The sequence below is a fragment of the Pectinophora gossypiella genome, chromosome 1, assembly GCF_024362695.1.
Source record: "Pectinophora gossypiella chromosome 1, ilPecGoss1.1, whole genome shotgun sequence".
Classification (NCBI taxonomy): domain Eukaryota; kingdom Metazoa; phylum Arthropoda; class Insecta; order Lepidoptera; family Gelechiidae; genus Pectinophora; species Pectinophora gossypiella.
Window position 1 is genome coordinate 13,091,163 of NC_065404.1, and position 19,912 is coordinate 13,111,074.

The 19,912-nt window shown below is 38.4% G+C and overlaps 3 protein-coding genes across 5 annotated transcripts; 1 reads left to right on the forward strand and 2 right to left on the reverse strand.

Annotated features, from left to right (window-relative positions):
- Positions 1-353: 353 nt before the first annotated feature.
- On the forward strand, positions 354-13,008 carry LOC126366781 (tetratricopeptide repeat protein 14 homolog). 3 transcript variants are annotated; one of them, XM_050010389.1, is made up of 19 exons: positions 354-465; positions 628-936; positions 1,144-1,220; positions 1,296-1,418; positions 1,942-2,162; positions 3,563-3,703; positions 3,784-4,460; positions 4,808-5,043; positions 5,835-6,004; positions 6,521-6,670; positions 7,502-7,576; positions 7,831-8,043; positions 8,707-8,800; positions 9,226-9,357; positions 9,905-10,125; positions 10,510-10,692; positions 11,163-11,405; positions 11,731-11,853; positions 12,266-13,008. In XM_050010389.1, the coding sequence occupies exons 2-19, from the start codon at positions 636-638 to the stop codon at positions 12,432-12,434; spliced, it is 3,549 nt and encodes a 1,182-aa protein (XP_049866346.1). In that variant the 5' UTR covers positions 354-465; positions 628-635; the 3' UTR covers positions 12,435-13,008. The 3 variants fall into 3 exon arrangements, with proteins under 3 accessions (XP_049866346.1, XP_049867110.1, XP_049867907.1); XM_050011153.1 differs by having other exon boundaries at positions 8,710-8,800; XM_050011950.1 differs by having other exon boundaries at positions 7,858-8,043.
- LOC126366750 (mannose-P-dolichol utilization defect 1 protein homolog) lies at positions 13,000-14,483 on the reverse strand. The gene is made up of 4 exons (XM_050010029.1): positions 14,284-14,483; positions 13,811-14,009; positions 13,439-13,643; positions 13,000-13,341 (listed from the first exon to the last, which is right to left on the reverse strand). Exons 1-4 carry the CDS (start codon positions 14,369-14,371, stop codon positions 13,090-13,092), a joined length of 744 nt encoding a protein of 247 aa, XP_049865986.1. The 5' UTR covers positions 14,372-14,483; the 3' UTR covers positions 13,000-13,089.
- Positions 14,484-15,990: 1,507 nt separating this feature from the next.
- LOC126366594 (UPF0430 protein CG31712-like) lies at positions 15,991-19,912 on the reverse strand. The gene is made up of 5 exons (XM_050009799.1): positions 19,668-19,912; positions 19,420-19,579; positions 19,136-19,336; positions 18,210-18,293; positions 15,991-18,075 (listed from the first exon to the last, which is right to left on the reverse strand). Exons 1-5 carry the CDS (start codon positions 19,820-19,822, stop codon positions 17,914-17,916), a joined length of 762 nt encoding a protein of 253 aa, XP_049865756.1. The 5' UTR covers positions 19,823-19,912; the 3' UTR covers positions 15,991-17,913.

Consider the following 19,912-nt stretch of genomic DNA (forward strand, 5'->3'; position numbering starts at 1 on the left):
CGCCGCCGGCGCCGCTGGTGCCCGTCGTCATTCTCACACGTAGGTTTGTGTCCTCGTCGCCAATTGTTGTAGTTGTGTAGGGCGGTGAAGCCGCAGGGAGGGAGCGTTATAATGGAAACGTAATTTCACATGATTACACGGATTTATTTTGATTGCAAAAAACAATAGAAAATTAATGTGCCATGCCTAGTGCAGTTGACAATAGAGAGAGAGAGGAATGACATTTGACAATGACATTAGCTGTCAGTGTTGCATGACGTAAAATATGACATATTGTTTATGATAAGATAACATGTGACTTGGCTGTATAAGTAGACCGCCATAACCATAACATTTTATTAGAATAAAAAAAAAAGGCAGACAAAGGCAGACGCCATTTTGGATGGTCTTGCAGTGTGCAAATGCGTGATATTTTGTTCAGTTTTATTGATAATTCTAAGGCCTAATCGATAAGACATTGAGCAGGTATTTATAATAGTGAATTTATTACAGATTGAAACAAATTGTACGCATATTTACTAAAATTTAAAATCAAGATGGCGGAGGCACCGGCCCCAAGTCACTTTCACTTTTTTCACGAGTTGAATGTATTCCGAGTATTGTAGTATAACTTTTGTATCTGTCTAGTTAACAGCATGGAGACGACATTGGATGCGTCCTTAGTGACGCAATCCATAAACTATCATGGTCAGCAGCTGCAAAAAACATGGGAGGCCGAGCGAGGGGAAGACGATTTGGCGAAGGTTGGCGTTGGAGGCCTGGACTTTGCTGTGTACCAGTCGCGACACAAACATCTCACATTCCAAGACCGTGGGAAGAGACTCAAACTACACCAATTCATAGCAAAAGAGGCTAATGCTTTATTTGATTCAACCTTGCTAGAAGAAACCCCATCATCTTCGAGCCTTGGTGCTGATGCCACTACACCGGAAGACAGTAAGCAGTTCATAATTTATTTAAAGTTAAAACTGTGGTTTGTCCTAAAATTTGGAAGAAAAATAAATTAAGAATATTTAGTTGTGCCTGTGGAAGACTCAAAATCTAATCAAACATCCAGATCCTTAGATAAGTTTGACATGTATAAAGCTCTTGGGATGTGATACTATAATGATGCTCTTTTCTTAATGTAATTATCTTTTTCAGATTTATATGCCCTGATGCCTCCATTTGAAACATTTTTGAATGTAGACAAATCAGCTCGATTGAGGCATTTCTTTGATGTAAGTACCTTACATTTAAACATCAAATTGTATCTTATATTTGATGAAATTATTAATGAAATATTTTTGATGTAGAATGTGAAGACTGGAGAATTAATCATAGGAGCAGTAATCAACAGGACAGCATCGGGAATGATGCTGAAGGTGCTATGTACTGCAGGACCCACCTCAAGATATGTTGCAGATATCAATGTCAAGGTACCTATTACACAACTTGTGAAATTCAATTGACCAGTAAAATCTATTTGGCCTTAGGCTAGCAATCTTTTGCCTTCCAGTTCTTTATATCTATTATGAGGCGAAAAAATATGATTGGCTGTGGATTTTCGTTCTGTAAAATTAGTTTATTATTAGCTATTATAGGTATGATGTGTGTTGTACTATAATTTTCGTTATCATCATTGAAATCAATACCATTTAATTACTATACCTACCTTCAACCATTTTTATTGTCCTTGAGTACCCTTGAATAATAATGTTGAACTAGTTTTGTTTAATTTATGGCTGCTGCATTGCATACTTTACATTAATTAGGTATTTTAATGTCTTGGAAATTAAGCTGTTTAAACATACTAACTTACCTACATGATCATTATCTACAATGACAATTTACGCAGCCACATACCTGCCTACCATAAAAGGCATATATAAAATACCTATAAGTTGATGAAAAATGAAATTCTTCAAATATGTGAATATTAAAGAAAACTATCCATTTCAGGCATTTTTACCTGTCACAAATATCATACCAGCAGTGGACAAGAAAAATATGTCAAGAAACTACCTGATGAATGACACTGTTTGCTGTGAAGTTATTGAAGTTATCCCCGACACTGACAAAATGGTTTGCGGCATGAAGGGTGTCACTCGGGGCCCGGATGACCCCCCTCCGAAGCCAGCACTAGGACTCCTCAGCACAGATGACTTTCCACTAATCTACAAGTATGTACTAACTGTATTCAACACAGCTTCTAATCAACACAATTTCCCTGCACAACTTTTACAGGGTTGCATCTTTGTGAACACATTTAGTGTTGAATTGTTCTATATGTATTATTATTATGTACTTCCATATATATTGTTTGTATTTTGTGAAGATCCAGACAGTTCAAAATCTGCAGAATGTATTTATTTATATACAAAAGAGAGACGCTGACAATATAAACAGATATCTCCATTTGAGCACATGACAAAGATTTCAAGAATGATTGATATGAATCAAGAGTCAAATTACTGAGGTGTTACGGCAATGTGGAAATTGAAGAACTACAATGGAAAACAAAATCAACAACAATACAATAAATATTATCTTGTTCAAATTAGAAACAACACTTCTGTTTATAATTCACAAAAAATAAGCCATGTGGTTTGTATTTACACAGTATTTGAGTGTTTCATGTACACATTATAGGTATGTATGCAAACAAATGGAAGAACGGTATGGATAAATGTTTTCACTGGTTTCTGATCACTTTTTCAGTACAATCACACTGTTCACCCAACTTGTGAAATTGATTGCATGATAAAATGTATGAGAATCATCATACTTCAGGATATTTGAGGATGTATTTTTGTATGCCGCGTTTGGAGGATTTTATAAAACACAGTTGAGGATTCTTACCAGGTCATAAAGTCGAAAATATACACATTTTATAATTAAATGGAAAAGGTCAGTACAATACCTAAGGATCGCAGCAATGTGATGTCTCTAAAAGGACCCTTGATATTCTGTATTAAAGCTAATGTTTAACATTCCAGCATTGTCTCAAACCATTAAGATTGGATTTTTATAATGGCATTTATGGATGTTGGAGTTCTTGGTTTCTAATAAACGGAGTAGCTCCTGGAAATATTGGTTTAGCTGATGTGAGGCTCTGCGAGAAGGCACAAAGAGGCGCGATTTGAGCGATTGCATAGCTGTCCGTGTGTTTTGCAGCAGACATGGCCCATGGACTGTGCAAGAGTGGCCCCACCATTATTTTAGGGTGTTCTTTTCTAGGTGTAGCGACGACTTCCAAGACCTGTATGTCACACCTACTGCCATTGTGTTGTGACTGTAGCAGAGATGTTTTGGTAATATTAATGTCACATTATCGAGACGACATCACCTAATCTATGATGTTCTATTTGTGTGTGAAAGCAATAAAAATATAAAATTTTTTGAACAGCTCCATGGAACAGGTGAGGAAAAAGTATGTGTGACATTAATCAGACTATCATAGGATTACAATGCTTGAGATTTTTCAATAAATATTTTTTCAAGATCTCTCAAATTCTAGTGCATTGACTTCATTCATATTTTGTAAAATCGTTCACGCAACTAATTAGTTGTGTTTCTTTAGGAAAACAGTGGATATGAAGGGAGAAAGCTATGAAGCCATTTTGGAGAAGAGTCCTGGCTTCAATAACCCCAACTGCGTCCAATATCTGTCAGAAATCCTGGGGATCTCCAACATGCACTGCACCAATTTTGCATCATTGAGGTAAGAAATATTTTACTGGAATAATTTTACTTTTCATATTTCTCACAAATAAAGGTTCTAATTTATTGTATTTTTAACAGAGGCGGTTTCCTGCCTTCTGATTACGCGGATGAACTTCGTCAAGCTCAAGCCAGCAAGTGGGCGTTCCGTTCGGTTGCTGAAGGTATTGAACACTTCAAAGCTGGCAGACACTCTGAAGCTTTCCAATGCCTGAACAAGGCTTTGAGTATTGACCCACGGAATGTGGAGGGTCTTGTGGCACGCGGAGCTCTATACGCTAACAGCGGAACATTCAAGAAGGCTATAGAAGACTTTGAAACATCACTCAAGTTGAATCCTAATCATGCTAATGCGAGAAAATACTTAGGAGAAACACTGGTCGCTTTAGGACGTAGTTACGAAGACGAGAACAAAATCGCTGAAGCACAGAAAGCGTATGAGGATTGTTTGGCTATAATACCATTCCATGAAGAGGCTCAGAATTCCCTAGACTTCTTGAAGAGCAAGACTTCCACGACCAAGCCTTTGATTGAGCCAGCGGAGTTACTTCTGCCTGGGTTGACGGGTGCTAAGTCATTTGAGATGAAGGAGACATTGAAGCAGCTATTGAACTTGACGGAGAAGAAAGATAAGAAGAAGAAGAAGAAGCGCGGGAAGGGCAAGAAGAAGCGGTCGAGCAGTTCTTCGTCCTCGTCCAGCGAGTCTTCCAGCTCTAGCTCGTCATCGGAATCTTCATCTTCGTCTTCTGACAGCAGTGGTAAGTCTTCCAACATCCTTGTTTTAGGGTATCTGTGTTATTTGCCCAAAGATATCTTTATCTATAGTGTTACAACATTTCTTGATATGTGTCTTATGTACTAGAGTGTATATATTTTTCTTCTACTCAGAAATGCACCATGCTAGAGCAGACTTCTTAAATTAAAATAATAAAATGGGTTAATAATTTCTCTTTTTAAAACATCAGGACACCCTGGAAGATAAGTCATTTTGCTAATTGAACATATATTTGTGATATTAGAAAAGCTTCGTCATTTTACACATGACCAACAATGTCTTTCCCTAGACAAGCACCGCCTGTATCACTGAATTCCTACATTGTTTTAGACTCTGAAGGCCCAAATCGCAAGAAGAAGCGTAGATCTCAGTCCAATAACAAACGCCAGCGATCGCTGTCTCCGCTGAGCAAACGTATGGCGATGCTTGGTGACGCTGACTCGGCCTCGCGCACTCACAACTCGCAGTTCAACCACCCGTACGGTTACCAGCCGCCGCCGCCGCCGCAGGAGGGACCCACAGCGCCGCCAGCGAGATCGCAAGCCGACATCGATTATGAGTTGAAGGTAATATTCTAAGGATACTTTTCAATAATGTTAGCTTGTTAGTGGTTTATTTGTTTTGTTTACATTATGCTGCTGGTTATATTGCTTTCTTATCTACATCTTAGACTGTTGTACACACGGAACATGGAAAAATCTTTAGTTCCGACAAATTAGCAGTTACGGTCATAGTATTTTGTATATAACATAAACAGCCTGTACAAATGCCATTGCTGGCCGTAGGCTATTTGGAGGTTGTACAAAGATTACTCCACCACTAATAGGTTAGTGGATAAATACCCAAGCCATAGTCAATATAAATAACTTCGTTTTCGAATGGGAATCGACCGCGTAGATTTGCACACATATAAAATATGTATGTGGAATAAAAAATAAATTATACATACATACATAACCTCACGCCTGTCTCCCATCGGGGTAAGCAGAGACTATGGAATTCCATTTGCTTCGATCCTAATACATTTCCCTTGCTTCCTCCACATTCATTTCATACACGCACGCCGGTTCAGAGTAGATCATACTAAACCTTTAAAAAAATATATATTTATTTATTTAATTCAGGTAACTAAGGCCCGTAGAATATAACCTTAACCTATACCATAGCATAGAATAGAGACGAATACTACATATAGAACTCTGGGTCTGGGTTTTAGTCTTAAATGGCCGAAAGCGGCTAAGGCGTATAGGAGAGAGCGTGACTGTCTGTCTCACTCGCCCTTACGCGTTAGTCGGCACGGTAAGAATGAGATTTTTGTATGAGGAGTATGACTGTAGGAAATTTGTATTTCCCGTAGGTGCGCAAATTCCTAGAGATGACAAAGGAAGACAGCGACTACGAGGACAAGGTGCGCAACTTCCTCGAGGAGACGGCGCAGTACAAGCGCAACCGCAAGATGCAGGAGCTGGGCCAGCAGCCGCAGCCCGGCGCCGACCACGACAAGAAGAAGAAAAAGAAAAAGGACAAGTTAGTCGTTACTGTTCACTCGCCCATTCTATGCTTCGTTTTCACTAGGAGACAAATCATCTTTGATCAATGCTGGACTAGTAGCTAATTAAATACAAATAACACGTTCAGTTTCCGCCTGATAATTCCATTATAAAATAATGGTAATAAATAAAGGGTGTGTTTGATATAATATTTACTATGTAAAGAATGATCTTTATTAATGATATTATTACTTCTGCATCTATATTGGACTGGGAGCTTAAACAGAAACATACCATACAACATATAATTGGGTCAGCTGCTTATTCTCCCAGACTTGTAATAATCGATAGAGAATTTGTGTCCTTTCTGTCATGATGCATGATTTATGGGTCATGCAATTGATCACCTGTCATCATATCCATCTTGCTTAGTTTTATATTAAGTGATCTGATTTCTTGTGGCTGCACACAACCTCATTACTGATTTGTATCGATTACGGGCGCGTGTTTCTTATGTTAGTGTCATATTTTAAACATCACTCGTCACACACAGGAAGAAGAAGAAAGAATCAAAGCGCAAACGCAAAGAGCAAGAGAGAGAAGAAAAGAGGAAGGCCAAGTTGTCTCGCTCCTCCGCCAACAACGAGTACAGCCTGCGGGACCTCGAGAACATTAGCGATAAGAAGCTTAGGGATGCTATTAGGTAAGCACATGACTTTACAAGATTATTCCCCCGCCCCCCCATTTAATGGTCAGAAAGAAAACATTTTGCTGCACCTATCGGTAGCTAGTTCATAAAGTTAAATATTTCAATTTTATTGTATCCAACCCTGCTTTTTTACCTTGATGTATTTGGTTAACATTCACTACTTGATCTTCGTAATACGGCTGTTACAATTTCTCTCTATGTAACAGTCTCAACCTCATTGGTTGACTCTGAAATATGAAATTAACGTTCTGGCTGATTACATTTTGGAATTTATTCTTAATTCAAATCATATTAAAATTTTATATTCTCTTTGGCTTTTCTAATGACAGGAGTAAAACTAATGAGTTTTGATTATAAGGATAACAATGATACTGTTAGACTGAATCGAAGCATACATTGACGAATGCAACTCTTTATGAATAAAAAAGAACAATATAAAGCAGAGCCTCTTAAGTCTTTCTCTTTTTCGCATCGAACTAAGGGGAAAGGAAATATTAATAATGTATTTTCGTTTTTCGATTATTCTGATGCCCCCACAGCAGACATTGTAGATCTAGAACATTCAAACACAGTATCAAAAGCAAAGATCCAAGGACATGAATACAAATGGTATGAAATAAAGGAGAAATTACCTACAGTATTGAACTTGATATACAGAAGATAGTTGATACTCTCGGAACAGAAAAATATCTGTGTGATACTGAAACACAAAGGTTACCTGTATAAAAAATATGGTTGCATGACTAATTCTGGTAGCTGTTATACTGTAAATTAAAAAACAACGTAAGTGAAGGTTCATATTGTAATGTTATTTTAACTTTGCAGGAAAGAATTAAAAGGAAAATCGAAGAGGGATCTCAGTTCTGATGGCGAGTATGACAGGAAACACAGTGATAAGAGGTATTATGCATATAATAACTACTATATTAGTACTTGCTTTGCGACCGCGACTTTGTTCGTGTTGACTTCAGTCATCGCGCGTTATTTTTTTGTAACTCCTTAGGGGGTGGTTTCTGGGATAAAAATCTTCCCATACTAATGCATGCTTTGTACCAATACATTTATTATATTTGAAAATACAGAGCCATGCTTTTGTTGTTTTCCATAGAAAATTCTCATATTGTCGTTAAATAAGAAATGTCTCATTTGACTAGGTTGTCATCTAGCCTAATTTCCTCCAGAATCCTCGACGAGATGCACGGCCTCGAGGAGCTAGAATCCAAACTCAGCGCGTACCACGTGATGGTTGAGAAGGAGGTGCTGGGCAAGCGCGATGGCCGCGGCAGCGTCAGCCCCCTCGACCAGGCGCCGCCGCCGCCCCTCGAGAAACCCAAGTGGAAGATGTCCATGAACGCTGTTAAAGACACGTTAGTATCTTCTGCTTATTGGTATGCTAAGAACATCGCACATGCAGTCCTATACTATAACAAATCAAATATTTTTTTCTGACGTGACTTATTGCCAGTTTGCCTCAGACGGCATTAACTACTTGGGCGGCCAAATGTGGAGCGTTGAGGGCTCTCACCTGGTAAAAGAATGGGTATTTTGAGTTATAACCTAACATAGCATCACACCTGGACCCGAAGGGGTAGACAGATGTTTATAGTACACCACTCACCCACTCCTCCCCAGTCCATTGCTATTAACCGGGCACGAATCCTGGAAACCACGTGATATCAATTATCTATGATCTAAATATCAATGCAAACTCGTAAAGTTGTATTCATGGGTTTAGAGACTGAGCCGAGATTCGAACCTGTGACACTACAATGTAAGTCACAGATAAAATATATATTCTTTTAAATACACGAAACAAACTTTAACTGTAGTCGCTTTATACATAACACGTAACATAAGCAGCAAACATTCATCCCACTGCTGAGCAGAGGCCTCCCCACATTCTACCGGAGGAGGTATAGAGCATACTCCACAGAGCTCCACTGGGGGTTGATGGGGTGTTTTATGGCTCTTTGTGATTGGTAATTACATTTTCCCAATTGTTGAGCTTAAAAGACTTTCCCATTTTCCAGAAGGATAAAGAAGAAAGACGCGCCAGCACAGAAGGGTTACAAGGAACGCTATGCATTCGAGGATAGCTCTGATGACTCACAGGATCCACCTAAGGTAATATTTTTAATAAAATCCTTGCTTTTGTCTATGTTAGAGAAAATGTAACTGAATAATCTTACTAACAACATAGTTCATGATAGTATGGTTGTTATTAGTAGCTTGACTTGGACAGGGTTCTTTTAGTTCCAAATACGTACAATGTTTTAGATAAGGTCTTGAGTGCAGATAGTCTATTAGGTAGCTATATTATATCTCATGAGGGAGAGATGTGTATAGTGACATGAATATCCTGCGGCGTGGTTCCACGCTATCGACGTAGACGCCACAAATATCGCGGGCTTCGACTAATAGATGCTGCGTGTTTATCTACGTGAAAAGCATACGCTGCGTCTGCTCGGGTTGTTTGTCGCGCCTGCCTCGATAGCATGCAACGGGGGATGAGGAATATTAAAAATTACTGTAAATGTACGGTATTGCAGCCGTCTCCCGGTGGCGATAAGAACGTGTCGGTGCGGCGCGCGATGGCCATGAAGGAGCCCCCTCCGCTGCCGTCCGCGCCGCCGCCGAAGTCCCGCGAGCCCGACCCGCCCGGCACTGAGTCACACCCACCGGTAAGAATACAGGCTATATGACACGACAACATAGTCATATGAAACACTTTACAAAACGTCACAACGAAAAATTTCTCTCTCGGAATTTGTGTGAAAAAACAAAAGACGTCATAAATAGTTACGGTCAATCGTTGACTCTCTGCTACTTTTTGTTAGCTGCTTTTTGAGCTCAGCATGATATAATTGATCTCCTTATTTTTGTTATCTTTCCTGTCATCAATGCAATACTACAGAAATGGTCCAACCTAGCAAAAAGTTTGAACCAACATGATGGCTTAAAACAATTATGCGAGTATAGTATTTACATACAATGGAACCGTTCAAGTGAATAAACGTCGTCTGCGTGAATATATGGACGATCAGTGCTCGCCCTTATGACCTGAGCACGATAAAGGGATATAGAAATTTTATTCCATCTACTAACAAATACAATTCTAACCCCTATCTAACAAGAAAACCTTGCGTATGTAGTTACCACCAACACCACGTGGTTTTTACTATAGGCGACGGTATGTTGATTTGCATGACAATCAAATCGTATTTTCAGGTACGCAAAGGCAACATAGTGCTGGACAAGTTCGGCTCGTTCCGCCTGGCTCAAGAAGGCGAGACGCCGGTGTGCGTGGGCGACGGCCGCCCCGAGCAGTTCGTGACGCGCATCAAGCCGCCCACGCCGTGCGGCCGGCGGCCGCGCTCGCCTCCCTCGCCCAGGCATCGCTCCTCCAACTCTTCTGATGACCGCCGCTCACCGAAGCGGTCTAGGAGCAGGTATGATTACTTCTTAAAGATGGCTCAAGAACGCGACATAGAATAAGTAACAATATTACGTATAGAATGGACACTCCGCCCCGCGAATTTCTCTTACCTCACCCCTGATAATTGTTACCACGACTACGCTTTCACTATCTCGCTTTAACCTAGAAAAACCTAAAACTTAGTGCACATAAGAATTATATTTTCATATGGAGTGCACATAAGAATTATATTTTCATACGGGCCTAAACGAAGCAAAAAATATGCCTTTGCATCCACCAGCATCTTTCGAGTTTATGGTGTTTGCACACCATACAAATTATTTTTGGTGACATGAATTCAAACGGGATCACTGTTTGTATTCTTTCTAATTTCTGTAACATCACTTCCCATCCCTAGGTCTCGCCCCCGCAAGTACAGGTCCCGCTCGGGGTCTCGATCGCGCTCAGCGTCCAGCGCGAGCGGCTCGGTGGCGTCGCGGCGCCGGCGCTCCGCTTCCCCGCGGTCCCGGTCACGATCCGACGCCAGCCGCTCGTACTACTCGCGCAGTCGCTCCCGGTCACGCTCCGGATCCAGGGATAGGTGAGCTCGAATTTTATTAGAAAAAAAATCATCTAAATTAAAATAGGCCGCACAACACCCGCATGCAAACGCGACCGTTTCTTCACCAATCCATAGTGAAGCAGCGAAAGGCAGCCGTTGATCATCAGTAGGACATAAATTTATGGTTTACGTTTTTTTAAAGCATGTCGTTTTACGATATATCCTCAAATTAATTTCATGTTTCTGAATCACGTTTTTACAATCATTCGAATCAAGATTGCAATCATTCTGTGGTATGGTAATCGTATAATATTGAAAATAATAATAACATTTAATTAATTATGCCTAAGCCAAATATTATTAACATGTCCCGGCCGATCACAGCTTTATGACATACAGATTTAAATTCAGGCAGTGGGGGTACTCTTTTTCATAGTACCTAGATTTAAGTTTCAAACAAGTAAGTGAATACTTTCTTTGCATTAAACTTATGGATTCCGTGTGCATAGATTCCGCCGTTTCGGCCGACGCGGCAACTGGCGCGGGCGCGGCGGCTTCGAGCGCGGGACGTACTACCGGCCGCGATTCCACACGTACAACGGCGGTGGGCGCGGACGCGGCCGCGGCGGCGGCGGGGACTTCCGTCGCGACGACGGACGCCGCTTCCAGGGCGAGTGGCGCGATAACCGGTCGCGTGGGGGAAGACCGTTCAGGCCGAGACGGGGCGGCGGTGGACGCGGGCGGCCGTTTAGGTGAGTTTAGTATACTATACACTTACTTGTATTAACTATGTACCTTCATTCAGTCATTGACTCTTTATCTACAGCAGACGTTTGGGATTTATAGTTTATCGTCGAACACATTAACATATATATTTAGCTATTTCCCCCGAATGTCTAGTCATACGTCTTAAATGAAGTTTTGTAAAGTAACATCTAATTAAATATAATATTTACTCTATTGACTTATTAGAATAAGATTAACTAGCCATTTTTTTATTCTCTCTTTATTGTATATTAAAGGATTAGGTTGTGAGTTGCGACTTTACAATGTTAATATTTATATTATATTTTATAGAGGTGGTGGCTTCCGTGACTTCCGTGACAGACGCGGTGGTCGGTATTCCCGCTCGAGAAGCCCCGACAGGACGCGCAGGTCCAGATCTTACAGCCCTGAGAGACGCGATAAGGATAGAGACAGGTTTGTACATTTGTCTATACAATTTAATTTTAGTTTGACAGCTTTTAAAATATTCCTATTTTGATGGATGCAAAAATGACAAGAGCTAATGTTAAAACTTATCGAGCTAAATTAAAATTATTGTCTACCAAAATCGCTAATATGTTTCTTCTATGGCATATCATTCCATACTAACCTTCTATGGTATTTGACTATTTAATATTATTAATCTGTGATATAAGTGACTTTTATCAATTATGTTAATGTTTGTTATAAAAAAAATCAATTATTTGTTAATCAAGCACGACGCGTATACACAATTTCTTTTCTACTGCTCGAATGATTTAAAAGGAAGCTTCATTGAAGTTAGTGGCGCCGAATGGCATTGGCATTAACAACTTCTTTCGCAACTGAAATTTGAATTTACTTACAGCTATTCCCGCTACTCTGAACGTGACAGTCATCGCAGTGAAGGTGAATATGAAGAAGAAAGATACGTGGACAGGAAAGAATATGACGGGAAGTGGGCAGATGGAAACGAGCCAGAGAGAAACCACACGGAGGACAAGCCCGCACAAGAGGAAGAAGCGCCTAAAGAATAAACTGCAAACATTGCACCACCTACAGCACTAGGCTAAGATAGATTAAGGTTAGGGTGCCGATGATTTCAAGTGTAATTGTCTCTTAAGGATATTTTGATTTATTGTCCTCACATTATAAACATGTGAAATAGTCATTGCTTGTTATCTTTTGGCACAAATGCAAACATTGTGAGTGGTTTCAAAACTACTATCAATCCTCATTCTTATTTGCCAATATAATGCCAAACTTTAACATTTTTAATATTGGGGTGCTTACCTAATTTGGCAGTAATTAGTAGGTAAACTATTCATTACAAATGAATTTGAATTTTTAACAAAGTATTTTCTTATATTCAGTCACATTATTATTGACCTAATTAACTATATCAACCACAAGTATTAATCACAAATTATCTCCCAAATCCAGTAATACGGAGTCTCACAACTGAATGCATTTACTATTAAACACATATTAGAGATTTCACCAGGTGAATGAATGTAAAATTGGAATTTTTCATTTAGTCATTAATTTTATTGTTCATGTATTTCTTTAGGTGGTTGAATATAAATCAATAAAGACAGTAAACACAGTAAACTGGTTTTATTTCAACAAAATTATAACATTGTCTACTAGCTTTTCCAATAATTTTGTTCTGTTTGTGTGCACTGCACATATTTATATGCGTTTCTTTTTCTTCTTGTTCTTATTTTTGTTACTCTTGTCCACATTCCAATACCAGAACAACTGCAAAACTAATGCGCCGTTTGCAATAGTTGACACACAATAAGTCACTATTATGAGCAAATCGCCAGTCTCTTGAATGGATGTGAATATTCTTGCAATGCTTCCACCAAACAGCATCAGGCATGTCACTGCAGATAATTGTCCTGTGCTACCATTTTTATAGTTTGTGATAACTTGAATTGACTGGAAAAATAAAATATTTAGTTAATCTTTGGACCTGAATTATCAGTTGAGAAAATACAGTGTACACAATATTTTGATAAGATATTGTGATACCAACCTTAGCTATTACTATTATAGGCACAGTAGCTGCCTGCATGGACCACAATATGTCTGTAGGGGTTTGACCACTAACTAGTGTTGCTACCAGTCCTACATACACCGTTAGAAAGGCTAATGCTTTTGCTGCTGACCCACCATAGTGCAGAACTAGGGCTGCTATAATTGCAGTTTGAATAGCTAAGAAAATTGCTTCACCCCATGCACTGAAAAATTAAAATGTATTAATTCACAACAAAAATAAAACAATTTGCATTTATTTATAGTTGAGTAACTTTTTATAATCATCATCAATTTAAACTGAATTTAATACATACATACCAAAATTATTATTATTTATATAGTTTGGAAAATAAAGCTAGTAGATTTTTACCTAAATGGGAAGTTCATGACATAACTATATGCAAAGTTAGCAGTGATTGCAAACAGCTCCAAGCATACTCCATAGATGTTGATGCCCTCAGCACTCTTACTGCCCACAATCTTCAGAATTTGGGGAACTTTTACTAGAATTGACCCTGCGATGATACCAATTCCCAATCCTCGGCTGAGGGTTGTTTTAAAACATGGTACTGAAAAGTTTAAAATATTATTATTACACAATAACGGAAAATTGATAATGTATTTAATACCACGACGTCACAGTTACATCCAATTGCCATTATTATCAATAATCTGATAACTGAACTGAAATTGTATATTAGTAAGTATTCTGGTATGATTATGAATAATACAAGGTTAAGATCTCACTGAGACTTACGAGGAGTAAACAGAACTTACATTACACTACTTTAAACTACTTAAAGAGTCTATTCATTGTAATAAAGAATAAATAAAATCGATTACCGTCGAGGAAGTTGTAATTGACGAAGTATTCATCATAACACTTTTCAGATAAAACCGACAACAACAAGCCTTTAAAAAATTCGGCCATTATGCTTTAAAGTCACACTTATTGTCTAATGTACTTTATAACTTATTACATTTAACTTTATTGTATAACTTTAACTTAAAATTATCGATCGTAACGCTACGCTACGCTAAGCTTCGAAATTCATACGATGACGTTGACAGAGGAGGGTTTTCCCCGAAGGGTAAGGCAAAGGGAACTATGCCCATACAGCCATGTCTGACGTATTTTTTTTCTTGATGATTAATGAAATGATGAAAGGTGATGATGATGAAACCTAAGCCCCCACCCTCGGAGTAGACTCCTACTCCGAACCCCAAACGAATTAACTCAAAAGTCCGCATAAACTTTTGAGTTATGAAGCGGCTTCCTGACACGAAGCGAAAATAGGCAGATACACTTTGTTTATTGAATACTCCAATATAATAACACTCGCGAATGTCTTCCGACTAACTTAATGCGATCATTAACCACAAAACACCACTTCGTATTAATTATTTAGATTATTCAATGAAGAAAGCAACTGTCCCGTTCCCGCCTCCCGCCAAAAAGCCTGACGTTGACATCAATGACACCGGGCATCAACCTTGAAAGTGCGTTTAAAAACCAATTATTATTTTCACACTTATTATTATTTTCAGTTGAAGGAAAATTCATTTAAATAATTGTTGCTTGATAACTGGATATTGCTATAGAATTATGTTGCTTCATATTACTTCTCTTTATTTTGATCAGAATAATAATGGGTGGAAGATGTGTTGTGCCTGGCTGTAATAACATTTATACCAAAAAATAAAGATAAAAGATGCATATGTCTGTTATTCATTAAATTAGAAGGTTAACGGAAGGTAAATTTCTACAGCGCCATCTATTTTTTTTGAGAACGTAGCCTGGAAAATGTCTTATAGCCCGGCATTCAGAACGCGTTTTTACGTTTGAAAACATCGATTGTTCTGAAGTATTATTTTTACCCGACTTCGGCGAAGAAAAAAGGTGGGTTATATGTTTGACCGCTATTTATTTGTGTATGCCTTATGCACGTATGTTCCAACTAAGGACCAAGTCTTTGGTTCCAACTTATAAAACACCTGTCAGAATTTAACAAATGAGGTGTCAGTAGAAGCGTCTTGATTCGTAGTGATTTATTCTATAGGTACTTGGTCTTTGGATTCATGTCCGGTGGTTATAGGCTATATAGGATGTTAGTGACATCGTAACGAAAACTTTGAGGGATGATTCATATTCTGAGTTGATATCAAGCAAAATTTTCCGTCGCAAAAGGATGGAACTGAAAATAATTAGAAAAAAACATGAATTTTCTGACGGGAAATTCTACTTCAATTTAGAATCATCCCTCTCAGTATTTGTTACGCTGTCTTCCGGATAGTGGTGTTCATGCCCGTAATCATTACCGGGGTGGGCAGAACCACACACACACACACACACACACACACACACACACACACACACACACACACACACACACACACACACACACACACGATAAATTGATGACAGATTCTACGACCGCCATACTTGCAATGATAATCAGCTAAAAACATACTGTGTTTTTCCCTACTCCCAGAGTCGCAGAGAAGCTAAACTTAATTAAGGTAGGGTACTAGACTACAAAATAAAAACACTTTAGAAATAGTAATTTATTGAAATAAACTGTTCGAATTAATTTACAACACATACCGGCATAAAACAAAGATGAGTAAGCTGAGGAAAATCTGTATTAGATTTATAAAAATAAGATAAAATGAAATATCGATTTTCAATAAAGACATCTATATATAACTCAAATGAAATCCTTGATTTAACCCGTTTAGCATGTGTATTTTATTAGAAACGTTATTGGATAAACGTGATTGAAGTATTAGACATCCATAGCATAACGCCTGTATCCCCGAAGGGGTAGGCAAAAGTACACGCCCACTCCTCGCCAGCCATGTTTAAAGTTCCATGGGGCAAGCTTATTGCCAAAGACAAAGTAAAAAAGTATAATATTTTTGTTTGGGTTCACAAAATATTGTATGGCATTTTGCACCGTGCGGCGAGAGGTGTGGTGTCTATTTGAAAGAATGACGCGGTCTGGGGTGCAAATTTTTTAAGTAACTAAATACTACATGATGGCTAGCATTAAACGGAGAGTGCGCGTACTCACACATGAGATAATGACGATATGTCACATCCATGTTGCTGTTCCCCTTTGGGATGCTAATAGTAACCCAAATATTGTTATAAAACTTAGGGTTAAATAACATTAGGATTATTTTCGAACAAAACCCACAATACACATAGATAATATTCAAAGGTTACAACATTTGACTGCCTAGACATCTGGCAAATGTTTCTATTCTTACACTCGCTAAAGTACAGCTCGCGGTAATCGAAACGCCTCGCAAGTATGCATCGACTTTGACGCAAGTTGTATTTTCTTAATTTACATGGGTTAGCGTGTAACACTTGCCACTTGGTGCGGGACAGAACTTGAACCCTCACACGCTCTGTTTTAACAACACAGCGTTGCGAGTTTTTAGTGCTTAAATGAAACATTAAAATTCAGTATATCCCCAGCACAACGAAGTGTGAAACTTGCATAGTTCACTTATGAAAACTACGATACAGTACATATATACAGAAAAAATAAACTTATCCCTACTATGTACTATCGACAAGACACTTGTTCCTATTCTGGAACTGCTAGAATTTACATTCCAGAGATACTGTTAGTCCCTAACAATAGACATTAGTTGTTTTGAGGTATCACTTATATATAACAAATGTAAAAGAAATGCTGTGAATTTAAGAGTGTGTTTTGTCTCGTCCACACAAGGACACAATGCGTGAGGCATGTTGAGGAAAGCCTCGTCTTCATTAGGCGACATGCGTCGCAACAAATGTCGCTTAGTGGAGACAAGGCTATTTTTGTGTTCGCTACAAATGTGTCCCAGTGTGCACGAGTCATAAGTTGATAGGTTCGCAACAAGCAACATTTCACTGTCTAGCTTATTGTGTAAAATTATACAAATAAGACCCCACAATCAAAACAATTTTGAAGTACTTAGTCACTGCAGGCATAATAGAGATAAAAAATGGTTAAAACAATAATTATCGATATTGCAGTAATAAAGAACCAAAACATTTTGGAATTAAACCTGGGGTACACAGTGAACCCACAGCTAATACCTAAACACAAAGAAAACAAACATAATCCGGAAAAAAGGAATCACTGTTCTTAAAAGTCGTTTTTTAAATCAGAGTTCTGAATGGATATCTATTATCCATATCAAAATCTATAAGGTCATACTGAAAACTTACTCTCTAATTGCTTGAACCTAGACAGTTCAGTTGAAAATGACTACCGTTTTGTATAAATTGTGGACGTTTTTTCTGTGTTTTGTGTTAACAAAAATGGAAAGCTTCAAGGTACAAAATACTACAGACTCACAATTTGAACTAACTAATGTCCCAAAATATTATTGTAACTTATGATATTGAACGATGAAATCTTTGCATTATATTTAACATCAAAGTGTTTATATGGCATGCACTAAGTTCCATCAGAGTGGCTTCAAAGAAAATGATAACTTAGGTCTTGAGTTGTTTTTCCCTAAAATTTTCTTTTGTTCCTCCTTCAGTCTCTTCTCTTGTTCTTTTTTCAACTTCTGCCTCTCTTCATCCATTTTTCTTTGTTCTTCAATCATCGCCAACCGCTCCTCAGCCTGAAAATATCATCATTAACTGTAATTGTTGTAAAATTTATATTTGAAATGCCAGTGCAGCATTGTGGGGCTGCTGCTATAGAAGAGACTGTAGACCTGGGTTGTAATATAATTCTAATAATGTTGCTACTTACCAACTTGCGTTGTGCCTCCTCAATTTTTTTATTGTTTTCTGCCATGATTTCCTCCAGTTCTTTCCTTTTACGAGCTTCTTCCTCCTGTTTGATAAAACACCAATATTAATACAGTTCTTTGCCAATGTGTGGCAGACACAGTAAAAAATATTTAGTGCAAAAATAGACATCAATTTCTTCTGTTCTTATGTAATCAATTGTCTCTATTTAACATATAAATGAAATACAAAGTAAAACAGAATGAAAGATTTTATTAAAATTTGTAATATTAAAAGGCTTTCCACCTTATGTATGATGGGCATGTCAAATACACCAGTAAAATTTTAATACTGTGTATTCTCTCAAACAGTAAAACTATTCGCAAACATCAAATGTTATACAAAAAATAGATTCAAAAAATACCTTCAGCGCTCACCACTGGTCCACAAGCAGCGTCTCCATAAAATTCATACGGCATCGGGCTCTTGATCATTCTTCTGACCTGACTTATAGACTACGTGACTGTCAAGGACAGTCAAGTGAACAATTTTAAAATGCTAGATGGTCGCCATCACAGCAGTTTGTAAATAGGCAGAGCATCAAGAAACACTGCCTGGTAGGTGCATATTGAGTTCATGTAGTATTATTATGGAGGTGTTCAATCAATTAACAAGATTTTCAGCCTTAATGAGTGACATTGAAACAAATTTAAGAAATAAATTCTTGTAAGTACTCGAACTACACCTGACTGCACCTTTAACAGATATGATCGAAATAATACTTTCATTAGTTTCCTTGTAAATGTTGGTATTAAATATTGATATTTACACAGAGTAGACAGGCTGCGAGAACAATGTACATTGTTTTCACAGAGGGTTTGTCATGTGTGTGAGCAATATGTATCTGATTGCTGATACACATGACTGACGGGTAAAGAGAGCAGTTACCTGACGAGCAAGCTCCTCACGCCGCTGCTTCTCACGCTGTCTCTCCAGTTCTTCCATCATTTCTTTTTCCATCTTCCTTTTAGCTTCCTCCACTCGTTTTGCTACTTCTTGTTCGATTTCCTCTTTACGCTTTTCTAGTTCTTCTTCTACTCTCTTCTTTACAAGCAGCTCTATCCTCTTGGCCGCTTCCTCTTCTACTACCTGCAAATTGGTAACACTAATATGCTTCAACTGGTCTGAGTCAAAGTTTTGACAGTGACAGAAACAAACTTTTCAAATATTACCTTCTGCTCGGCTTCTCGCACTCGTCTCTGTCTTTCCATTTCAGCCAGACGGTCCACCTCATCCATCTTGTTACGACTTTTCGACTTCTTCCTGTGACTTCTGACGCCATCGTAGGAAGCATCACTGCTACTTGAGGACGACGCTGAGTGCGAACGTTTTCTGAAAGCGGATGCAAAACAATTACATGCAATTGTTAACGTAATTAATAGTTTGACCGAAATAATGGTATAGAAAATAAATAGAATACCTAGATTTAGAACTACGGTCTCTTGATTTTTCGGCGTGTTTGGAACTCCTACTGCGTGACGAGGACCGATCTTTCGATCGACTCTTTTTCCTTGAATGTTTACTGCTTTTGTGGTGTCTTCTCGGAGATTTAGTTCGTGATCTTGATCTACCCATTATCACTATGTGTATCGCGTCCACAAAAAGAAAATTAAATCATTTAATTTCTTCCATGTAGCATTCACAAGAGTCACAAAATGTTGACAA